This window comes from Onychomys torridus, chromosome 17 (assembly GCF_903995425.1).
Source record: "Onychomys torridus chromosome 17, mOncTor1.1, whole genome shotgun sequence".
NCBI classification, from domain to species: Eukaryota; Metazoa; Chordata; class Mammalia; order Rodentia; family Cricetidae; genus Onychomys; species Onychomys torridus.
Window position 1 is genome coordinate 13,311,000 of NC_050459.1, and position 23,325 is coordinate 13,334,324.

Sequence of the window (23,325 nt, forward strand, 5' to 3'; positions counted from 1 at the left end):
CTGAAGGAATTTTGTATCTGGACTTTCTATTTACTTAAAAAAAAATATTTTTGAGCTGAGGATCGAACCCAGAGCCTTGCGCTTGCTACGCAAACCGCTCTACCACTGAGCTAAATCCCCAACCCTACTTAAAATATTAAATGATTTTACAACTATGCTCAAAACAGATGTTGATTAGAAATTTACATTGAAATAGAACAAGAATAGTCTTGTTGAACTTTTTCCCCCCTTTTTAACAAGATGACATTATCTCAGAAGTATTAAAGACATTCTTGTCTGCTGGCACAAATGCCAGCCAACTACATCCTCTATGAGAAAACTACTCTAAAAACTATCTCAAGTTAGAAAAGTACATTATTTAGACTGTTAAAGGGAGTTAAAGCAGGAGTCATGGATGCGTCAGAGAAAATCAAGGTGTCTCTAACTGAAATGTATAGCAGAATACCAAACAAAACCATAGACTAAACTCCTTGACGGGGTGTTCTCTTCCAAACCATAATCAAGAAGGCCATGGAAGTCCATCAGGAATAACGTTAGAGGGGTTTCTCCTGAAGACAATATTCAGGATAGGGCCCCTTGCATATTGTTGGTGTGACTGCCAATCAGTGCAGCCACTGTGGAAAATATTAAAAATCTAACTGCATGTGTTTAAAGGATCAGGGACTGGGGAGATGGTTCAGTGTTAGCAGTCCCCTTGTACAAGGCTTGAGGACCCCGAGCACCCATGTAAAAGTCAGGCCTGGCATGTTTAGAACTCAGCACTGAGGGACAGAGCCAAGCACATCCCAGGGCATGGTGGAAGCGGGGCTCTAAGAGACCCCATTTAAAAATTAAGGTGAGGAACAATTAAGAAAGCCATTCAGCATTGACCTCTGGCCTCCACATATGTATGCATGGGTGGACATACCCATGCACACACATGCACAAAACTAACTGAATGTCTATATGGAAGGAGAAGATGTTATACATGGAACTTTCTGTGGTCCACTTAGTCCTTTATTTTCCTTTAAAAACTATCAGTTTGTACAGGTTATTATGAAAAAAATGCAAAAAAAAAATCATATAAAGCCTAAATGTAGTTTTCTTTTAATTTTAAAATATTCTCCTTGTAAAGAGTTGTCAATTTTCTGTTGGATTTTATGTGATTTTGAAACTTCAGGCAAGATTCATGTATCTCATAAAAGTGGGACATTCATATTTCATTTCTGTCTAATTTCATGTATATCCTTTGAGTAAAGCTGGCAATGGTGATGGTGAATATTTTCTTTGGTAAATGATGTCAGAATACAGTTTAAGGTAAAATACAATGAGCTGGTGAGATAGCTTGGCCATTAAGTTATCACACTGAAGACCTAAATACCACCATGATGTTGGGAAGAGATAATCACCTCCTCAAAGTTATCCTGGAGTCCACAGGTGCCATGGCAGGTTTATGGGTTCATATACATCCACACACATGCACACATAAATAAATAGAAGTTAAATAAATCTGGGAACCATGCTGACAAATTCTTTTCATCATTAATTCTATCTATGCCTCAAATCCAAAGTCAGTGCCACTGAAGGACTAGGACTTTAAATTTTGCAACATATTTTTATGTACATACACACTGTGCACATGTGAAGAAGATTACCAACTTTGTGGGGGGAGTGTACGCGCGCGCGCGCGCGCGCGTGTGTGTGTGTGTGTGTGTGTGTGTGTGTATGTACATGTGCTTGTGTGTGTTTGTTTGAACTTGAAGCATCAGCCTTGCTCAGAGCTGCCTGTGTGGGAAAAGCAGTAGACTTAGAAGAATTACCTTCTAACAAACTCTGAAGAACTTTATTTGACCCACATTATCATGAAGACACACATATTACCAATTCCTTCCCCAGCTATAGACCCTGCTTCCTGTTAAACATCAACCTGTGTTCAGGAGAACATCCTGTCCTGGGGATAGTCTAGGCCACCTTACTGGGCACCTTACCTCGGCAGATGGGCCGGTGATCACTCCATGCTGCAAGGGTTTCAGTGACTCTCTGACAGGTGATGCCCTTGGCCCCTTGGAGCACATAATTGTCCTCACAGGAGAATTGCACATTTGCACCAACCCTAGACAGTACCAAGCCAAAAAAAAAAAAAGTCCAAATTACCAACAGAAGGAAAACATCAACAAAATGACTTTTATGGTTGTCACCCAGTCTAAATTAACAAAGGAATATATGTAGCAATCCACAGGAGATTACATATCAGGTGTTAGTAATAATGGTTTCAGAGTAGGTAGGTCTCAGGTAGCCCAGGCTAGCTGTGAACTTCTTACACAGACAAGGCTAAGTTTAAAATCTCTAAAGATTATGTCTAGAGGCCACCTTGTGAACCTTAAGGGTTACATCCCATAGAGTACCCTTGACGTTCAGAAGAAAAAGTTGGGTCCTCTGGAGCTGCAATGACAGATAGCTGTGAGCTGCCATGTAGGTGCTCAGAACTGAACCTGAGTTCTCTGCAAGAGCAACAGGTACTCCTAACTGCAGAGCCATTGCTGCAGCCTCCAAGGAAGGTGATATCATGGAATATTGTGGCTTGCATAAGAATACGTATGTGAGAAAATTTTGCAACCTGAAACCAAAGCCAAGTTGGACATTGTCTTATTGAATAAATATTTTACATAGCAAGAACTGAAAGAGTCCAAGTTAAGAAATTATCTCCATAAAGGGTTGACATTTTTGCTGTCAACATTCACCATACCCCCTAGAATGTACTGGTTTTACATGTCAGAAATATGTCTTATAGGATCAGAAGCATTTATCACAGAGAACAACAATACATTCAGCCGAGAGTGAGATGAACGACTATGTTAGATCCAGAGTTGCATCTGCAAAACAGAAACCTGATGATTGAAAATAACAACAGGACACTGTCCCAGGATGAGTTCGAGAGGTGCATGAGGCAGTGTGAGTTGGTGCATGAGGCAGTGTGTGAGGCAAGCAGCAGCCTGAGGACGCAGGGCTCTTCCCTGCCTGCACAGAGTGGACAGTGGGTATTTCACTGCCTCTCAGCTCAGTTCCTACAGGAAGCAATTCTACCTGAATGGATGCTGAGGAAATGTGGGTGAAAGCATAAATCTCTGGGGATGAGATGCCAGTCATCCACACAGATCCATAAAGTTGATAATAAATAAAACATAAGGGAAGAAATAAGCATGCTTCCTTTCCAGCTGATTGAACCTCACAGGGGATATTGGGATTAGGATTTCCCAAGCCATGTGATAAATTAGCTCACACTTACATGGCACTCTTTCTGGGTATGGTGTTGCATGTGTTGAAAAGTCATTAATTTTGAGTCAATCCAATTAGGAAAATCTTGGGTTAATGAACCTAAACACTTTTCCTTTCTGAAGGAAAATCTCAGCTTCATAAAAATTAATATGCAAACTGGTTGTCTATTGAAGAATATGTGAAGTACATAGAATTTCTAATTTTACTTGTTCAAAAAGCCATCTTTATACCATGTGCCAAGAACAACTGGACTTCTATAGTACAGACTTTGAAAAAGAAATGCCATAGATATAAAATTAGGGTTTTTTTTTTAAGATAACACATAACTCTGTCTATTTGTCAGTACAACTGTCACCAAAGACAGCTATACTTTGTAGACATCCCCCCACAGCCCCTGGTAATCAGGCTTTGTTCAAACATCTGAACTATAGTGAACAGATGATGGAAATCTATGAATTTTATTTTAAAACCAACATTACATATTTGCCTCATCTACAGTTTCTTCTCTATCTACCTGACTTCCCTTGAATTTCTGCATTTCATCACCCTTTCTGAACATTTGCACTCAGCATTTACCGTGTCATACTCTAGTAGTCAGATATGCAGGAATAAATAAGACAGCCAAAGGCACAAACTCAAGCAGACATTGGAATGGCTAAGGAAGAAAAGAACAATAAGTAAACATTAGAAATGAATGAATGTGAAGGAACCAAAACAACAATGATTAGAACTGGGTAGCTGAGATGGAAGAGGGAAGGAGAGTCAGCCAGACATTTTATGGTCTTAATGTAAGAGGCTGATTTCTAACATGCTCTTTCAAGGGTGGGAGACTGGAAGGAGGGGAAGTGGAGTTCATGTATCTGCCTGCCACCTGTTGCATTGCAATCAATATTAGAAGTTAATTTGTCTGTCAGTGCCCCCGCTTTTCTTTTAGATATTGAAACCAAGCTGGAACCTGAAATTCCCAAAGCACTGACAAAATAGACAAATGATGTTTCAAATGCCGAACTTTCAGTATAGAAAAGGAAACATTTGCAGAGTGAAGAGGCAATCTACTGAGAGGGAGAAAACATGTGAGACACAGATATAAAGAACACAGACAGCTCACAGTGAGAACAAATCAATGTCAGATTGAAAAGTGGAAGAAATGGTGAAGCAGCTATTCTCTAAATCAGAATATGCCAATGGCCAGCAGCCATATGAAATCTCAATCATCCTTGCTCTCCTTTAAATGAATGCAAGTCTAAACCATAAAGGAGGTGCAAACAGACTTCAAGGTTAGATGGCCACTCCTGTGCATCTACCCAAGGGATTGTACCTTACTAGAGAGATGCATATGCTCAGCTATGTTCATCATTTCTCTGGCTTTAGTAGCTAGAATATGAAAACAGTTTAGATATTCATCAACTGATGAATGGATGATGAAGTGTGGTGCCTATACACAGTGGAATGCTATTCAGCCATAAAGAAAAATGAAATTTGCAGGAAAATGATGGAACTAGAAAAGTTACTTATGGAAGTAACCCAGATCCAAAAAGAGAAATATTACTATTTTATCACTCATAAGTGGATCATAGTATCGAATCTTTAACTTTGTATGTTCAACTTGGAATCCTTGTAGAATCCAGGAAGCTAGAATGTACCATTGATGGGGAGTGGAGAGAAGGATCTTAAGGAGCAGGGAATCATAGAGAGCAGGTGATATGAAGAGAGGGGACAATGGAACAGGAGGCTTAGGTGGGGATAGTGTTGGGCATGTGGGGAAGAGGAAAGAATGGAACGGGAATAATGAATATGGAGGATGTTTGAAAAAGACAAATGAAAGCCTACTATTTTATAAGCTTCCTAAACGCATGTGCATGAACACACACACACACCACACACACACACACACACACACACACACACACACACACACACACACCACATATCTTTTTTCATATACAATTATTTAGCTAGCATTATCCTACACAGGAGATAATGTTCTTCCCAGAAGCCAGATTGATAAATAAAAAGCCCCAGTGTTGGTGTGGTACTTCCCCTCCAGTTGTTGGCTGGGGATGTCCTGGAAAACCTCTACATACAGGCCATTGCCATTATTCCTTGTCCATGAGAACTTAATAGTAATGATGGGGATGGTAGCACACAACTTTAGTCCTAGCACTTGAGAGGCAGAGGCAGGTTGATCTCTGTGAGTTCCAGGCCAGCCTGGTCTGCATAGGGAGTTCAAGTCAGCCAAGGCTATACACAGAATCCCTGTCTCACAACAAGCAAATAACAAACACATATTGCTGAAGACACCACACTCAATTGTCAAAGGTCCCAGAGAAATCAGGTTTGCACTTATCAGGAAGCTTCATCAACAGTCTTAGGCAACAGCAAACATTATGAACTGTAATCCTGAATGACAAATGCTAGAATATGGCAAGACATGCCACTGGATAGTCCATGGGAGAAGAGGCACATATGTTATGAAGGGGACTAACATCTCTCTGCTTGGATTCAAGGCTTGCACCAATAGAGGAACCATGAAACATATATCTAGTGCTGTAAATCTAGCAAAGAACGGACAACAGGGAATTTCACAGGCCCTACAGGGGAACCTACTGTGATTCCTTTTCAAATGGACATAGTGTCAAACTTGCCCCTAAAGTGAATCTCTGGGGTAGCTAGTGCTGCTGTCAGACCTCATCAGAGGCATTTCTTTGTATAGTGGCAAGTGGTTGATGCAGGAACTTACAACTCATCAGCCTGTAGACAATACGTTTCAATGGCATGCTCAGCCACAAATGACACATCTTTATCATTTTCCCCCAAGATTCAGGAACAATCATGGAAGAAGGGGTGGACACATTGACAGATCTATATATCATGGAGGCTATGAACAAAATGGTGTCTTCTGATAGGACAGCTGCACTCATGAACTCATGGTCTGTACAAGATGAAGCCAGTAAGCATTTCAGCACAGAGGGAGGAAAAGGTCATGAGCTCTCACACCTAACTCCAGAAGCTAAGGAGAGTTCATAGGTTCTAGGGGGAGAGAGAGATAGTTTTCCTTAAGAGTGGGTAACCTAGTATGTCAATCATCTACCCATGGATGTCTCCAAACCCAAGCATATATGAAATTGGGAGGGGTTGAGAAGTGAGGGAGAGAATAAATCTAGGACAAGGAACTAGTGGGTAAGTAGGGATGATTATGATCATAAATATTACAATACATTATCAAAGTATTAATAAAATATAGTTAAAGAACCATGAAAAATGTTGAGTCATGTCATAGCACAGATATAATAAGAAAGGAAGTAGGGATTGGTGAGGATGCAGAAATAAGGGAACCCTTGTGCACTATTGGCAGAAATATAAGTTAACACAACCACTGTGGAAAATGACATGGAAAGTCTTCAGGGCTTTAAGAAAGAACTATTATATACTCCAGTACCACAGCCGGCCATATAGATCAAAGGAGTAGAAATTAATATCAGTATGATATGTGCATTTTCAGCTTTGGAAATCACAAGCAAGATACAGAACCAAGTGAATGGTGGCAGATCAATATGGACAAATAAAGTGTGGTGTATACACAGAGTGTAAACGAGAGGGACCTCCTGTTATTTGCAACATCAAGGACAAATTGTGAGTCCACTTTGCTCAGGGATAGAAAGACACTACATACCCTACTTATACTTGCAAAGTTACAGACTAGAAGTCACATGGGCAACAGAGAAGAATCTCACCAGGGACTGGAAATATTGTCCATAGAACCATAAATTCAGTTAGGAGGAAATTGAGTTTGGGGGTCTCATGCACAGATAGTGAGTTGAGATACAAAATACAAGAAATACTATTGTTTGAAAATTACTGACCCACTTTTTAAATATCATCAGAAAAAATTATGGCCATGTGATATCAGACAGGCTAATTAGCTAGATTCTGGCACCTGCAATGTGTACACATTTCAAAATAAATTGTATACCATAGAATATACAATTTACATTTGTCAGTTTTGACACTGTGATCCATTGATCTCATTTGTGGCAGGGTAGTAGGTGTCTGTCCTAATTATGAGGCAATGCTTCTAGAGGTGGTGTCTGTGAGGTCACAAGTAGTAGCACACACCCTTAATCCTATCACTTAGCAGGTAGGATCTCTGTGTGCTCAAAGCCACAATAGGGAACAGAGCAAAGTGTGGTGATACTCACCTTTAATCCCAGTACCAGGTCTGGTGGTCTGTACAGACAGAGAGAAAGTGACAGAGCTGTGTAGGAAGAAGAGGTGATGTGGGTGGGCTAAGAGAGCCAATGAAAGAACAGAATAGAAAAGGCATATAAACGTGAGTACACTGGAAGTAACTTGCATTTGGAAGCTGCAGAGTTGGTGAAGTAAAGTTGGCTGGTGGCTTTCCCTAATTCCCTGATCTCTTTAAGGCTTTCACCCCTATCTTTGGCTCCATGTTTTTTATTTAATAAGACCATTTAGAACTTCATCTACAGTAGGCACCCAACATGGCAAGAATTCATTTAAAACAACAACAACAACAACAACAACAACAACAACAAACGCTTGTAGGCTTACAAGGGTCCCTGGCTCAGGCCCGGTTGCATGGCTCTCTTGTTTACAGCCATGCTTGACTGAGATATTGTCAGAAACATGACAGAATACAAGAATAATGAATAAGGATTGTGGTACTTAGTATAGACGTGTATCAGAATAACAAAAAAGGAAGCATGACTCAGAGCTGGCCTGTGTCCAAGGCACCAACTACTGATCAGTTATAGTTGAATCTATACAATTGGAAAACAGACAATCAAGTATTTTTCAGTGGAACTATTGTAAGTATCTCTTCTAATTTCTGGTAATTGTGCTATTCTGACTCTATGGAATTAAAAAGAAAACTTTTAAACTGTCATCCCCAGACCATCTCTGCCCTCACTAATGGGAAGCACTGGCAGTATGTATATATATATATATTTTGCAGACACCTTCTGGGCACATGTTCGGGAAACCTTTTCATCCTGGAGTGAGGACTCTTCCCAGAACTGGCCAACTTCCTATGGAATCACTCTTTCCCAGATGCCTCTGCTTCTCTGCTTCCTCTGCTCCTGGAAACCACTAGTTTCCAGGACATTGAGGGAACCACACAGAACTTCACTGCTATTGTGAACGTTTTTTGCACAACTCTGTGGAAATGGCATCAATAGATGATGGATCTATTCTGACTTTAAAACACTAAATTTATTAACAACAACCAGCTCTTCATCTGCAGGTCAGAAATTAGCCCAAGGGGCAACCCACAGGCAGAGCTGAAGCCAATTGTCTCAGTAATGGATCAAGATGAGATGGGAAAGAAAGGTGGCTTGGCTTCTAATTTATTGACTTGAGCTTTTTTTTTTTTTTTCTTTATTCTAGCTCACAAATCAGTTTAGTTTCAAAACCATGTGTACTTTCTACTTCAAAGACATGGCAAACCCAAGTTTTCACTGACTTAGTATCACTCCATTTGAGATACTGTATATTAGATCTATCAGAGTGACTAATCTTGTTCTCATAGATATATTCTTCAAGGATGATTCCAGAAACAACATCTAGCTTTCCATTGGCATCTAACTTAAAATAATCATGTTTCATAATGAAGACAAATCTTGGTAGTGGAGACCTATGTGGAAAAGTTGTAGAGATGTTATGGACTACTAATACTTACAGGGCAGATTTAAGTGGAACAGTGAATGCAGGAGGACTTTGTCTTTCAAATAGAATACAATAGAAAAAACTAACTCTCACTTCAATGCTCACTGCTTCTAAGACACTCATCCCCCAACTTTCCATCTGTGGAAACACTTTATTCACTGACGTTTATTTAACTTTACCTACTGTGGTGGGAAGAGTCTTCTGAGGTGAATGAGCTATTTTTAGATAGTTAGAGCTCACACAAACTGCTTCTAAATATGGGGTTCTTCAAGAATGGTTATTTATGGACTTTTCAAAAAATGTTGGTTCAACCAATTCTGAAAAATAATCTAGAATGATTTAAGGATTAAATTTGAGTTCCAAACAGGATGGGTGATGATGTGACTGTGAACCTCACTGTCCTAGCTGCACAAGAGAGGATGGACAGAGGAACTCATCTTATTCACAACCACAGTCACCATCTGCAGAATCTACTGAGCCATCCAGGGAGACATGAGTTCTATTTCAAATTTATTTATATAGTTTTATAAGATTTATTTTATTTACATGTGTATGCATGCATGTGTGTGGGCATGCATGTGTGGGGAGGTATCTGCCACATAGATGTGCAGGTGCCTGAAGAGTCCAGAAGAGGGCATCAGAATTCCCTGCTTCTAAAGCAGTGGTTCTCACCCTTCCTAATGCTGAGATCCTTTAATGCAGTTCCTCATGTTGTGGTGACCCCAACCATAAAATTATTTTCATTGCAATTTCATACCCATAATTTTGCTATTTTGTGAATTGTAATGTAAATATCTGATATGCAGGATATATGACAGGCTACCCTTATGAAAGGGACATTTGACCCTCAAAGAGATTGCAACCCACAGGTTGAGAATCATTGATCTAGAGTTACAGGCAGCTGTAAGCCACCTGACATGAGTGCTACAAACCAAACTCCAGTCCTCTGCAAGACTGCTCTTGACCACTGAGCCATCTTTCCAGCCCCAATTTTTTATTGTTAATAGATAATAATAATATATTTGAGGTACAGTGTGGTATTTCAGTACATGTTGACAATATGTTATGATCAGATCAGAGAGCCAGTGGCACATCCATCTGTCACCTCAAGCACTTCCCATCTCTTTAGGTTGGGGACATTTAAAATCCTCTCCAAGCTATTTTGAAATTCAATTAATTGTTGTCAACTAAAGTTATGCTGCTGTGCCTTAAGGCATGACAAGTTATCCCTCCTGACCAGAAATATCCCTGTGTCTGTTAGGTATCCTTCTTCTGAGCTGTAAATGGTTGGAGTGTTATATAAGATGGCAGACAGACAGGGATAGATAATAGATGCAGAAAGATTGATTATTGATTGATGGATATAAATGAATAAATTTATGACAGAGATAGGTAATAGCTAGATACAAGTAGATACAGAATAGAGAAATGAAAGAAAGATACATGAATAAATGATAGATGGCAGATAAATGTTAGACAGATGATAGATAGATAGATAGATAGATAGATAGATAGATAGATTAATAGATGGTAGAAAGATGTATGATAGATAAGTGATAGATAGACATAGATAGTAGATAGGTAGATAGTAGATAGATAGATAGTAGATAGATAGATAGATAGATAGGCAGACAGACAAATAGATAGGTGATTGTTAAACTGACAAATGAGAGATCACTGAAAGATATATGATAGACTGAAGCATGACAGATACATAGATGGTAGCTTGGTAGGTAGTAGACACAAATGAAGATCAGACTGTGTTCAAACATCATACTAAGCTGTGACTGGCAACTGTGGAGGCCATTCCAATACACACCCCTCCTTCCTATTCAGCAATAGAAAACACAAATTTTTGAGCTAGCCTTGTTATCAGTGTTGAACTCAAGCCAGGACTTGTCACATCCTTCATAATGAAATGGACACAGGGGACACAGGAACAGAGTTTTTGTAGTCGCTTCCCAAAATATGGAGAAGCTGTGCTTCACTTGAAACATTTTCACAAAATGAAGTAAGAGGGTATATGAACACTTTGGATCATTCATGAATGTGCACTCATGACATGAGTATGCTTATAATGCATCTACCATGCACATATATGTATACAAATGTGTATCATGCATGAGTGTGTATCATGAATGAGTGAGCATGTGCATACAGATGAGTGCATCTATGTACATGCAAGTCTGCACTACACATGAGTGTGCACATATGTACACATTAGTGCCTACGTCATGCATGTATATGCAGAGGTGTAGATGATTGCATGAGCTGTGTGTGCATGTGTATAAACATGACTGCATGTACTATAAATTTGTGCACAGGCACACATGAGTAAGAGGGGCACAGTGGAATAGGGGAGCCTGAGGGGACCAGGCTGAAGCTGGGGTGGGAGCTTCAGAAACTCTGAGCCTTGTTTATCCACCATTCCCTAGACCCTCACTTTTCTGTATGTTTGGGGATCTAGGACAATAAAATACTGTCCTACATCCCTGCTAAGGAGTCTGTGGAGGGCAAACAGCAATCAGAGACCACAGAAGGTAGAGCCCTGTGGTTCTGGCTGGATGTTCTGCTTCACTCCCACACCAAGTGGCTCCCCACACTGCTTGGCTGACTGAGAAGACCCAGATCTGGTGCCAGCAAGATGGCTCAACTGGCAAACATTGCTATTAGCTAGTTATTTGAGTTATCCATCGCTGTTAATTGAGTTTGAGTCTCAGAATCTACATGGTGGAAGGAAAGAAACAAGTTCTACAAATTGTGCTCTAAATGCCACATGCACACACACTCCCAACACACACACACACACACACACACACACACACACACACACACACACACGCACGCGCATACACATGCGCACACACGCACATGCGCGTGTGTGCATGCACAACTGTAATAAAAACACATTTTAAAAAGGAGCCACAAACATGGAAATCATGTTTCTGTCAGGAGAGAGGTGACCAGGTGAGAGGCAGAGGGAAGATGGTGGGGGGATGTAAAGATTACAGATAATGGGGGGTCTAGATGTCTGCCCCCACCCTGGTACATACCCTTTTCTAGACCCAGTATTTAACATCTCATAGAAGTGATATTCATGAACAATTGGCTGAGAAATATCCATTTTTAATCCTCAAGAGTGACTGAGTAAAATGGGGTTATTTAAAGTATCAACCGGAATCTTGATATTCTGAACCACTGAGAACTGAGGACTTGTCCCTGGAGTTCAGTTCCTACTACTTACTGGTCTGTCACACTGCATTTACCTTTCCTGAGTTCCCTCTGCTTTTGCCATTTCAATCTTTCTCTCTTTCTCCCTCTCTTTATTCCTTTCTCTTCTTCATCCATCTCATCTTTTTTCAAATCATTAAAACTGTTTTCCTTTTTCTAACCAGAATTATCTATAAGTTAAAGGTGTTGAAAACTTTCCTGAAATCTATATAAGGGCAATATTGAAGGTAATTTTCAAGAAAAAGAGAAATGACATTTGATCCAAGAAAAGAAGGGGGAGGAAAACCTGTCAGGGACATGTCGATCATTCTTCAACATCTTCAGAGCATTTGAGTCACCACATCATCCTACACAGAAGGTACCCAGTGCCCTATCTGAGCCTGGCACACCACAGGCACCAAGAATACATGAGGCATGAAGGCTCCATGTAGATACCTTCAGTATGCACCCATGTTACTGTTGGTAATGTAGGGGTGAAAAGGCATAGAAGCCCACCTGCTTTTCTGTCCTAGCCTTCGCTACCCTTACATTCACTGGTCAGTTCTGCTCTGGACTGTGATCCATCAGGACAGCATGCTGAGCTCCTAGTATCTAATACCCTTCATTTTAGTAGATATTGGGCTGTATTTTTCAAGAGCATCAACTGTTATTGTGAATGTTAGCGAAGAAATAGCCCATCAAAAATATAGTAAAGTATCTTCCAGAAACTGCAATTGGGTTTGGGTCTTGATAGATTTGAAGGAGGGGTTAAGGGATGGGTGGGGGTTGGGTGTGCATGCATGCTTGCACACATACATTCTATTTTCATTTTTAAGTTATTGACAAAGTGAATGAGTCATATCTCAATCACAAGTTTAGCACAGCAAAGCCTGGTGGGTGTCAAACCTTTGATTAGTTGGGTTATCACATGTAACCAAGTCTTGTAGCCCAAAATGTCCAACAGTCATGCCAGTGACCAGAGTGTTCAGCCCTAGGAACCTTGGGACTCTTTTTCCACCTTGAGACTCCAAACACTGCTCACTTACTGTTCCACTATAGGTTTAGAATTGAATTAGGTTAACCTTGATCACAGGGGTATTAAAGGGCAAGAGAATGGGAGAAATGGCCATTGGATTTGGCAGGGTCTATTCATCCTGATGTCTTTCCATCCCCAAGCCCATTCACTAAGCTGCAAGCCCAGAGTGTACCTCTGAGGTGGTCAGATCATGTCGGACAAGTACAAAGAGGTATTTCATTTAGGAGATGAACACAGCACAGCCTCAGCTCTGCACCACACCATGATAATCATATCCTGTGATCATTCATATCATATCAATGCACTGCTGTCCATCACCTCAAGATTCCCCAGCACATGAGTCCTATGACTTGGGAAAGAAACACACACACACACACACACACACACACACACATACACACATGGAGAGAGAGAGAAGGAGAGAGAGAAAGAGAGAGAGAGAGAGAGAGAGAGAGAGAGAGAGAGAGAGAGAGAGAGAGAGATATTCTCCAGTAGCCATAGGACATGGCCTTGATAAATGAGAAGGACAGTGTCTCCAAGATCATCCCAAGCAAATTAACCATACACTGGGAAGGCTGAGCTCAGCATTCCAGAAAATACCATCATCTGAAAGACAAATGTGTATGGCTGAGGATATCAGAATGCCTTTTACGAGTCTTGTGATTTCCTCACATAAGTCATTTCTGGGTCATTTTTTTTTTCTTTATAGAGTGATGGCTTCTACACTCATCTTCTCAAGCTGCCAAGGCAATTTGGCAGCACTGAACACACGTCTGAGAGTAGATGGCTCTCTCCAGCCTGCGAACAGAAAGGGAACAAATATTTCATGTGATTTTTAGGTACTGCAGGCTAACAGTCCTGAAAGGCCCTACAGCAATGCAAATGGAGCATTGTAAGGGTTCAGCCAGTACTGAAAAGGTTTCATCAACTGACCAGTGATTTCCACACTGTGACCAGCTCTCACAAGTGGCACACTGAGAAAAAAAAATGTGTGACTTTTCATGTGAGGAAACTGAATTTGAGTCTTCCAAGTCTATGTAAGTTTATGGGATCCTGGTATTGACCAAACAAGTGTCTTCATCGTGCAAACCCTTGTGTTAAGAACTCAAGACTCTTAGAAAGGCAGAAGTCATTTCCAGGCAATTTTGGAAGGAGCAGGAAGGGAGAGGGTGTGTGTGGGTAAAGCAGGTACCAAGAGGAATTACAACAAGGGGAAGAAACTGGGTTACCTGAATGGCTCAGTGTTCATGAAAGTCCCTCAACTCTCTCATTGTGACTCTTCAAAAGGCCAGATGTGGCAGCTTTCCCACTGGGCTACACCTGGCTCCAGAGAGTAGCACCTTGTCCTAAACCATCTTTTGTTTAGCAGAAACCTTCTGTTTCTCTTGTCACCCTATGTGAATCTTGCCTGTGAGTCTCTCAAGGATACAGTCTCTGCAAAACTCCATTCAGGAAATCTGGAAAACTGTGGTACCTGATGAATTGAGAAATTTGTAGTTGGCATTGTATTTTTTGGCAGCTTCTTTCAGGTTGTTTTGAACATATGGAAATCAACTGGCTAAAATATAAATATGGAAAAAAAATAAAAATGCCCCAAGTGAAGGGAAAGTCTTCAGTCCTGAGAAGGTGGATCCCCCTCCCCTGCAGCCATGAAGGCTCTACTCATTCTTAAGGTGTCTCTAGGTCTTCATTCAGTGGTCTGGTCCTGTGTGAACCCATGCACCTGTGCCATAACATTTGGTGCCCAATGTGACAACCAGAGGCAGAAGCTCCTTTTAGGAAGGTGTCCAACACAGGGCATGACAACTTCCATGACACATGACACATCTCCATGGAGGGATCAGGAGGCCATGGAATTTGGGGATCAAACACTGTCAGGTATCTTGATCAGAGGCTGAGAGACAGTGAGGATAAAAGATTCCCCATATAGCCAGATCCTAGAGGAACATCTGCGATGAAACCTAACCAGAAAAAACTTCCTCTTCTCAACAGACCTCATGGATGCCAGGAGCTGACCATGTCCTGGACAGCACAGAGGGAGACATGCTGTTGAACTCTCTGCTGGGGCAGGTGTCCAGTAAAGACTCTACCATCTCTTGTCAAAGTGCCTGCCTCCTCCTCATGTCATAGTTCATAAAATCCAGACACACGAGTTCATGTGCTCAAGACATCAGTGCCTGGACCCAAGATTTTTTCACCCTGAAATTAATCTTTTCAAGGTATGATTGATCAGCAAATGGTTATATGTGTACAAAGACTTTCTGGTAAATATTTTCTCTTATGCTCCTATCTACACAGTGCAAAACCTTTCAATATTTTGATTTGTCTTTCACTTTGTGTTGCTTATAATTGGCCAACAACTGCTAAGGCAGATATAAGATGGGAAGGAACCAGGAGAGTAGGGAGAACACAGCCCTTGTGGGGAATATACAGTATATATGCTCATATTCATGTTCGCACACATATAAGCACTCAACTATGGGAGCCAATCATAAATTTACTAGCCATTATAAAAGATACATGTATCACTGCTGGCAAAGTAGCCAACATACAGTGTTTACTAAGCTAACATAGGCATGCTGTGCTCAGTTTACAAGTGCATCTGGAATAGCCCATGCACTCTGTTCTTCCCTTCAAAGTCTCTATGTCACTATGGCCCTGTGGCTCCAAATCCAGTCATGTTTGCTTAAATCCACAAGAGCCAGGAACCCAGAGAAACCATCAGCCAACACAACAGAACCATCTCTCTGAAGCATGATCTGAACTGGGCCCATCAGTCTGGGCCCTGCATTCAAAGCCACTTAGAATGGAAACCAATGCTGTTTGGGTTTTGAGAGGTCAGTCTGGAAGGTCATGTTCTGTGGAAGTCAATTACCTGTGGATCAAGATGACAATACCATACATGGTTGACAGGAGATTGACAATCCACATTTAGGCCCAGTGATGGACCTGGCTGCAGAGGGGCTGATCTGGTCACAACACATTGCCTATCTGCCTATTGGGCTCTTGTTTGATTCAATTTGTATCACCTCCTCACTGGAATTAGAATGCACCAAAGTGCCTTACACTGGTTTTTATGAAATCTCACATGAAGCTTGTACCTCTGATCAGTTGCTTATGTGGAAATGTAAATCCAAGCACTTGTTCCACAGGGCAGCCTGGCTGTTCAATAGCTGTGAATAGAAGTTCAGCCTGGTTTCATCATCAGCTCACATCCTTACCGCACTATGGAGTCCTGTTGCCAAGAAAGAGGATTCCTTGCTAGACTTCTTCAGCCCTGAGTGCAGTGTTGTGCCTTGCATTTCTCTCTACTCCTTATTGCTTGCCCTATTTCAACCCAGCAAAATAATCTCTTGTATTCCAGCTTCTCCTCTATATTATATTAACCCTACATTATTCTTAAAAATAATGTCTTCAAGTGCCTCGTTATATTTCAATAAGAATCCCCAGTCAATCTGAGAAGAGGGACAGAGTGGCTTTAAGTGGCCATAGGCAACTTGGGTTTGTGGATGTCAAAGTCTCACCCTGCTGTGTGGATGTACAACACCTGACCCGAACTGTAAGAATGACAGGCTCCTGACTTCCAAACATCTCCTTACTATGCCATGCAAGACAGGGTATGTCTTCTTCAACACCTGTCCTCCAGACAAGCCCTTATTATCCCTTGTAGCATTAGGACAGTATACGAAGTCAGAAAAATCACTCAGCTTCTGGACCTGTCCTCCCTCGGCTGGATGCACTGTGTACCTTTTGTATCCTTTGGACCCCACTTTTACAGTGCCCTGGGGAATCTTCCAAACACCATCTCCCACACAGCGGTCCTTTCCCTATTCTTTGCTGTGTCTTATTCTGCAAGGTTGATGAGGTACTTGAGGACTCAGATCATTTCTGTAGGGGAACTTTTGAAGTATCTGGGGGAAAAAGAATACCTTTATTCCTGGACCTCCTCCCAGAAATGGCCAAATAGAGTGACTTGCCTTTTCTTGTTTTCTTTCCTTAGTTAGCAGAAATGCAATATAAAGAAGTGTGACAAGATGACCATGGCTTGGATCCTGTATGTGTGTCGTGTGGAGAAGGGTTTGTGTTATATTTAAGGTTTTTGACATCCTAGGGTTACGGTAGCTCTAACTACATTTCCTGTGATGCTTTGGTCAGTACAATCCAGCAAAGGTACATTCTCCTCCTTCTATAGTTCTTCCTATGTATGGTGAGGCACCTGAAACCAACATGGTAAACAAAACCTCAGGCAGACACCACCACAAGATGAACTGTATTCCTTTTCCCCAACATCACTGTCTCCAGCCCACCTCACACACATCTGCATGTCGCTAGATACCAGACTTCTGCTTCTTCCATGCACTCTATTGCTTTGACATTCCCATGTGAGTGAGGTAGGACAGCATTTTCTCTTTGTCTAACTCAAGCCTTAGTAACTTCCACAGACACTCAAGCTGTGAATCCTTCTCCTTTATCCACAGTGGTCCAACCTGGGCTTTCTTCCTTCTAACTTTCATTAATATCTGCATAGAGCAAAAGATCTAATGAGCTGATCTCTGCACTTCAAGATAGATCAAGAGTAGGTGTTTTACTGCCAGTCCCTCACAAAGACAGCTCCCATTCAGCAGAGCATAGGTCTCCATGCATGAGGGCTGGTCTCCAGACGTCACCAGCAGTAATTCAAGACAGTGCCATTTGTGATTGTGAGGACATGAACATCTTGTGTATTAGCGTAAGAAGCCACCTTCCCTGTTTATTATGGAGCACATAGTCAGTTCCATGTTCTTGCTAAACACTTACCAAAATTCCGCATAGAGACACTAGTACTCACAACTGTGGCAGCTTTACTGCATGCCAGAGTAGTCCTAGGGACCCCAGGGAAGACACTGCCCACCACCCAATAAATTCCTAAGTCTGTCCAACAACCTGAGTGTACCCCACCCCCCACCCCATGTCCCATATACCAGGCAACTACTTTGCAGGAAGTCTTTGGCTCTACCAGAGACCAGGCAAACCCCTGGTAAGACATTGCCCACCACCAGCCCACACTCCTTAAAACCCTCCCCCAAACCCCAGACTACACCCCTTCCTCCACAGTACTGTCCACAGCCCAGGCAGCTGTACCAGATACCAGAGTGGTCCTAGGTACCTTAGGGAAGACACCTCCCACTGCCCAATAAATTCCTTTAAGACTGTCCAACAACCTCAGACTATACACCCACCCCTGGGCCCATATCCAAACCTACTACTTTGGAATAAGTCTTCAGCTTTACCAGAGGCTAGACTGGATCTAGAGACCCTAGGCCTACAGCTTCAGAAGCAGACTTCAGGTTTAACAGAGCACAGGCTGGATCTAGGTACCCTAGCCCCAGCAGCTGTACTGGAGGCCAGGATGGTCCTAGGGACCTAAGAGGCCAGACTAGGGACCTCAGACTGTACCCCCTCATCCCTGGGTTCCACATCCTTGCTTATAACTTTGGAAGAAGACTTTGGCTTTACCAGAGTCCAGGCTGGATGTAGGGATCCCTAGGTTCTAAAACCACAAAGGAGACATCATACTGGACCTGTAGGTGGCCATTTAGGCCAGAAAACCAGAGAGAAAAGATAAATCAAGAAACAAAACACCTATTCAACAAAGACAAATGCAGGAGTCAGCACATACACCTATAATTATTGTCAATATTCTGATCTGCCCCTTGAAATCCTGCCCTCTTTGTCCTGACATGAGGGCCTCATTTCAAGGAAAAATTCCTTTCCCTTCCTCTCTCTCTTTCTCTTTTCCTCCCATGAGGTGTTCACCCTTGACTTCTCTCTCTTCCTCTCTTCTCCCTCTCTTTCCTATCTTTCTCTTCATCTCTTTATTATAATAAACTCTCCTCATAGATGCACCACCTAGCTGTGAATGACTTTCCACTCACTGCCACCCCTGCTGCATCTGCCCAGCATGTCTTCCCTCATGTGTGGGCCCTGGTCTGGCCAGCTTTGGGTCCAACATGTGCATAATTCATAATAATCATCCCAAATCCAGATGCCTAAATGCCAGTATAATAACACAATCAATAACAGAAAGGGGAATATGGCATCAGCAGAGCCCAGCTATTCTACCACATCAAGACCTTAGCAATCAAACACAGCTGAAACATAAGAAAACAACCTCAAAAATGACTTTATGAAGATGACAGAGGTCATTGAAGAGGATATGAAAAAAATGTCTTAAAGAAACTGAGGAAAAGACAGACAAAAGCTTGGAAGAAATCTAATTCCTAAAAGAAAGCCAAGGGAAAACCAAACAGAAGAAGAAAACTGTATGAGAGCAGAAAATTGAAATAGAAGCAGTAAAGAAAACACAAACTGAGGGAATCCTGGAAATAAGAAATCTGAGTAAGTGAATAGGAGCTAGATGCAAGCATCACCAACAGGACACAACAGATGAAAGAGAGAATCTCAGGTGTTGACGACACGATAGAGAAGTAGATTCATCAGTCAAGGAAAATGTTAAATCTAAAAAATTCCCAACACAAAATATCCAGGAAATCTGGGTCACTATGAAAGGATCAAACACAATAATAGGAGTAGAAAAAGGAGAAGAAACCTAGCTCAAAAACTCAAGAGGATATTTTTAACAAAATCATGGAAGAAAATTTTCCCAACCTAAAAAGGTAGGACACTTATGCAATGATCTTTGTAGCATGCCATTTACCTATGCTCTAGACTTCTCTGGATTTTAGTATGTGTTTCTTGCTTGATATTGTTCACATCTGTCGTAGTTCCATCTTACCTAGGTCATTATCCCTCATTACTCCTGGACAATATTTGATAACCATTCCTTTGCATATAGTCTTGTATTAGGTTAGAACTTCTTATTTAGACAAAAGGGGGAGATGTAGTGGGTAGCCATTCCAGCTTTGATCTGAAAGTTCCAACCCCCATTGAGGCTTTGGTAACTGTCACACCTACAAGGCAGGGCCAAGAGAGGATCCTGAAGATCTGAGATCTGGATGTGCTGGCTCTCTTGGCTCCTGGACCCTGGAGAGAATACCACCGGACTGCGCTACACCTTTTCCAGACCCTATGACCAATCCCTTCACTTGTAAGTTACCCCACAAAATAAACCTCCCTTTTAACTACATGGGGTAGCCTTAATAATTTTACCAATACATGTCTATAAGGTACAAGAAGTTTACAGAACATCAAAAAGATTGGATCAGAAAAGATACTCTCCCTGCCACCTAAGACTCAAAACACTAAACAAACAGAACAAAGAAAGAATATTAAAAGTGGCAAGAAAAAAAGGGCCAAGTAACATATAAAGGTAGACCTATTAGAATCTCGTCCAACTTCTCAATGGACTTCCTAAAATGCAGAAGAGCCTAGACTGATGTCCTGCATATTCTAAGAAACCACAGATACCAGGCCAGACTACTATACCCAGAAAAACTATCAACCACCAAAGGTAGAGAAAACAGGATATTTTATAAAAAATTCAAATTTAAACCATATCTATCCACAAATCCAGCTCTACATAAAGGACTAGGAGGAAAACTCCAACCCCAAGAAATTCATTACACCCTCAAAAACACAGGAAGTAGAAAATCTCACATGAACAAAACCCAAAGAAATGAAACGCAGAAACACACACACACACACACACACACACACACACTACCATTACCAATAATAACTATTAACAATCCTTGGTCATTAACATCCCTCAAAATGAATGGAATCAATTCACCAATAAAAAGACACAAGCTAGAATGCCTGCCAGCACCTGATTGGACTAAGAGAGCCTTTGTCCACTGACTAATGGAGGCAGATGCAGAGATCCATTGCAGGAACCAGGCTGAGCTCTGGGAATCCAATCGATGAGAGAGAGGAGGGATTCTGCAGGCGAGTGACATTGAGATCATGATGGGAATAGTGCAGAGATGACCGGCCACACTAGTGGAAGCCCATGAACTGTAGACTAGTGGCTGTAGAGCCCCCATGGGACTCGACTAGGCCCTCTGGATATGGAAGATAGTTGTTTATCTTGAACTGTTTTGGGGGGCACCCAGGCAGGGGGATCAGGATCCATCCCTGGTGCACGGGCAGGCTTTTGGGAATCCAGTGCCTGTGGTGTGACACCTTGTGCAGCCTTGGTGCAGTGGGAAGGGGCTTGGATTTGCCTAGGCTCAGTGTGTGGGGCTCTGCTGACTTCCCATGGGCGACCTTGATTTGACGGATGTGGGAATGTGAGGTGGTTTGGGAGGGAGGGAGGAGGTGGGATCTGTGGGTGGTTTGTACACTGAATAGAAAAATTCTTAATAAAGAAACATTTTTTAAAAGTTCATTTGAATGTTGACTAATTAAATCAAACAAATAATAATGCAAAAACCCCATAAAACTATAGGCCAGAAGTATTAAACAGAGAACACCAGTTTGTACAGGAAAAAAAAAAAAGACACAGGCGAATGGAATGGATACAAAAACAGGACTCATCCTTCTGCTGCATACAATAAACACACCTTAACATCAAAGAGAGATATTACCTCAGAGTAAAGGATTGAAAAAGAGTTTCCAATCAAATGGGCATAAGAAGAAGGTTGGTGTAGCTATCCTAATATCTAACAAAATAGACTTCCAACCAAAATTAATCAAAAGAGATGGAGAAGGGCATTTCATATTCATTGAAGGAAAGACCCACCAAGATGATGTCTCAATTCTGAACATCTATCCCCAAATATATGGGAACCTACATTTGTAAAAGAAACATTACTAAAGTTTATATCACATGCACAATAATAGTGGGAGACTTTAACACCCCACTCTCACCAATGGACAGGTCTGCCCGTCAGAAACTAAATAGAGAAGTAACAGAGCTAACAGATATTATTACTCAAATAGACTTAACAGATATCTACAGAACATTTCTCCCAAACACAAAAATATGTACCTTCTTCTCAGACCCTTCTCCAAAACTGACCATAGAATCAATGAAACAAAGAGTTGGTTCTTCAAGAAAATCAACAAAATTGATAAACACTTATCCAAACTAACTAAAAGGCAAAGAAAGAATATCCAAACTAATAAAATCAGAAATGAAAAGGGGGGACATAATGACAGACTCTGAGGAAATACAGAGAATCATTAGGTCATACTTCAAAAATCTGTACTCCACAAAACTGGAAAATCTAGAAGAAATGGGCAAATTTCTTGATAGATAGATACCACTTACCAAAGATAAATCAAGGTCAGATAATTCCTAGTTTTCTGAGGAACCACCACATTGACTTTTAAAGTGGCTGTACAAGTTTGCACTCCAACCAGCAAAGGAGTATCTTCCTTCTTCCACATCCTCTCCAGCATTACTTGTCACTTGTACTTTTGATATTAGCCCTTCTAATAGATGTAAGATGAAATCTCAGAATCATTTTGATTTGTGGGCTCACAGAGACTGAACAGACAACCATGGAGCCTGCACTCTGCATATATGTTACAGTTGTGTAGCTTGGTTCTCTTGTGGAACTTCCAAAAATGCAACAGGGGATGTCTCTGACCCTTTTACTGGTTTTTGGGACCCTACCCCTCACACTGGGTCACTTTGCTCAGTCTTAATACATAGGGAGGTGCTTAGTCTTACTGCAACTCGATAAGCCATGTTTTGTTGATATCCATGGAAGGCCTGCCCTTTCCTAAACAGATATAAAGGGGGAGTGGATTAGGGGATGAGAACACAGAGAGTTTGGAGGAAGGACTGGGAGGAGAGGAGAGAGAGAAAACTGTGGCCAGGATGTAAAATAAATAACTAAATAAATTTATTAAAAGAATTGAAAGTTAGAGCCAAGGCTTGTGCTTGTGTTAGAAGAGGCCTGATTCATATTGGAATAAAGGGAGGGGTGTCCTCAGGACAAAATTCCACTCAGCTAAGTTTCCAACCTGTGAAAGGAAAAGGCCTAATGAATTTTTTGTTACTAAAAACCAACAACAAAGAAAATCTTCTGTAAATGTGATTCATGGGGGGCAGGGTCCATCCCAAGTAGGTAGCCTAACTGGCAGCATCACTACATGGTTCTGGCTTTAGGGTCGTGATGGATACAGGAGTAAGGAGGCTGTAAAATCTTCCTCTAAGCTTAAGGAGAGCCATTGAAGCCAGGCTCTGA

The 23,325-nt window shown here is 41.4% G+C and overlaps 1 protein-coding gene across 1 annotated transcript in view; it reads right to left on the reverse strand.

Moving 5' to 3' along the window:
* Csmd1 (CUB and Sushi multiple domains 1) overlaps positions 1-23,325 on the reverse strand; it is a 600,818-nt gene that overhangs the window by 463,842 nt on the left and 113,651 nt on the right. Inside the window, exon 4 of the mRNA XM_036209300.1 lies at positions 1,968-2,092. Within this exon, the coding sequence (XP_036065193.1) occupies positions 1,968-2,092 (125 nt within the window). The remainder of the gene's footprint in view (positions 1-1,967; positions 2,093-23,325) is intronic.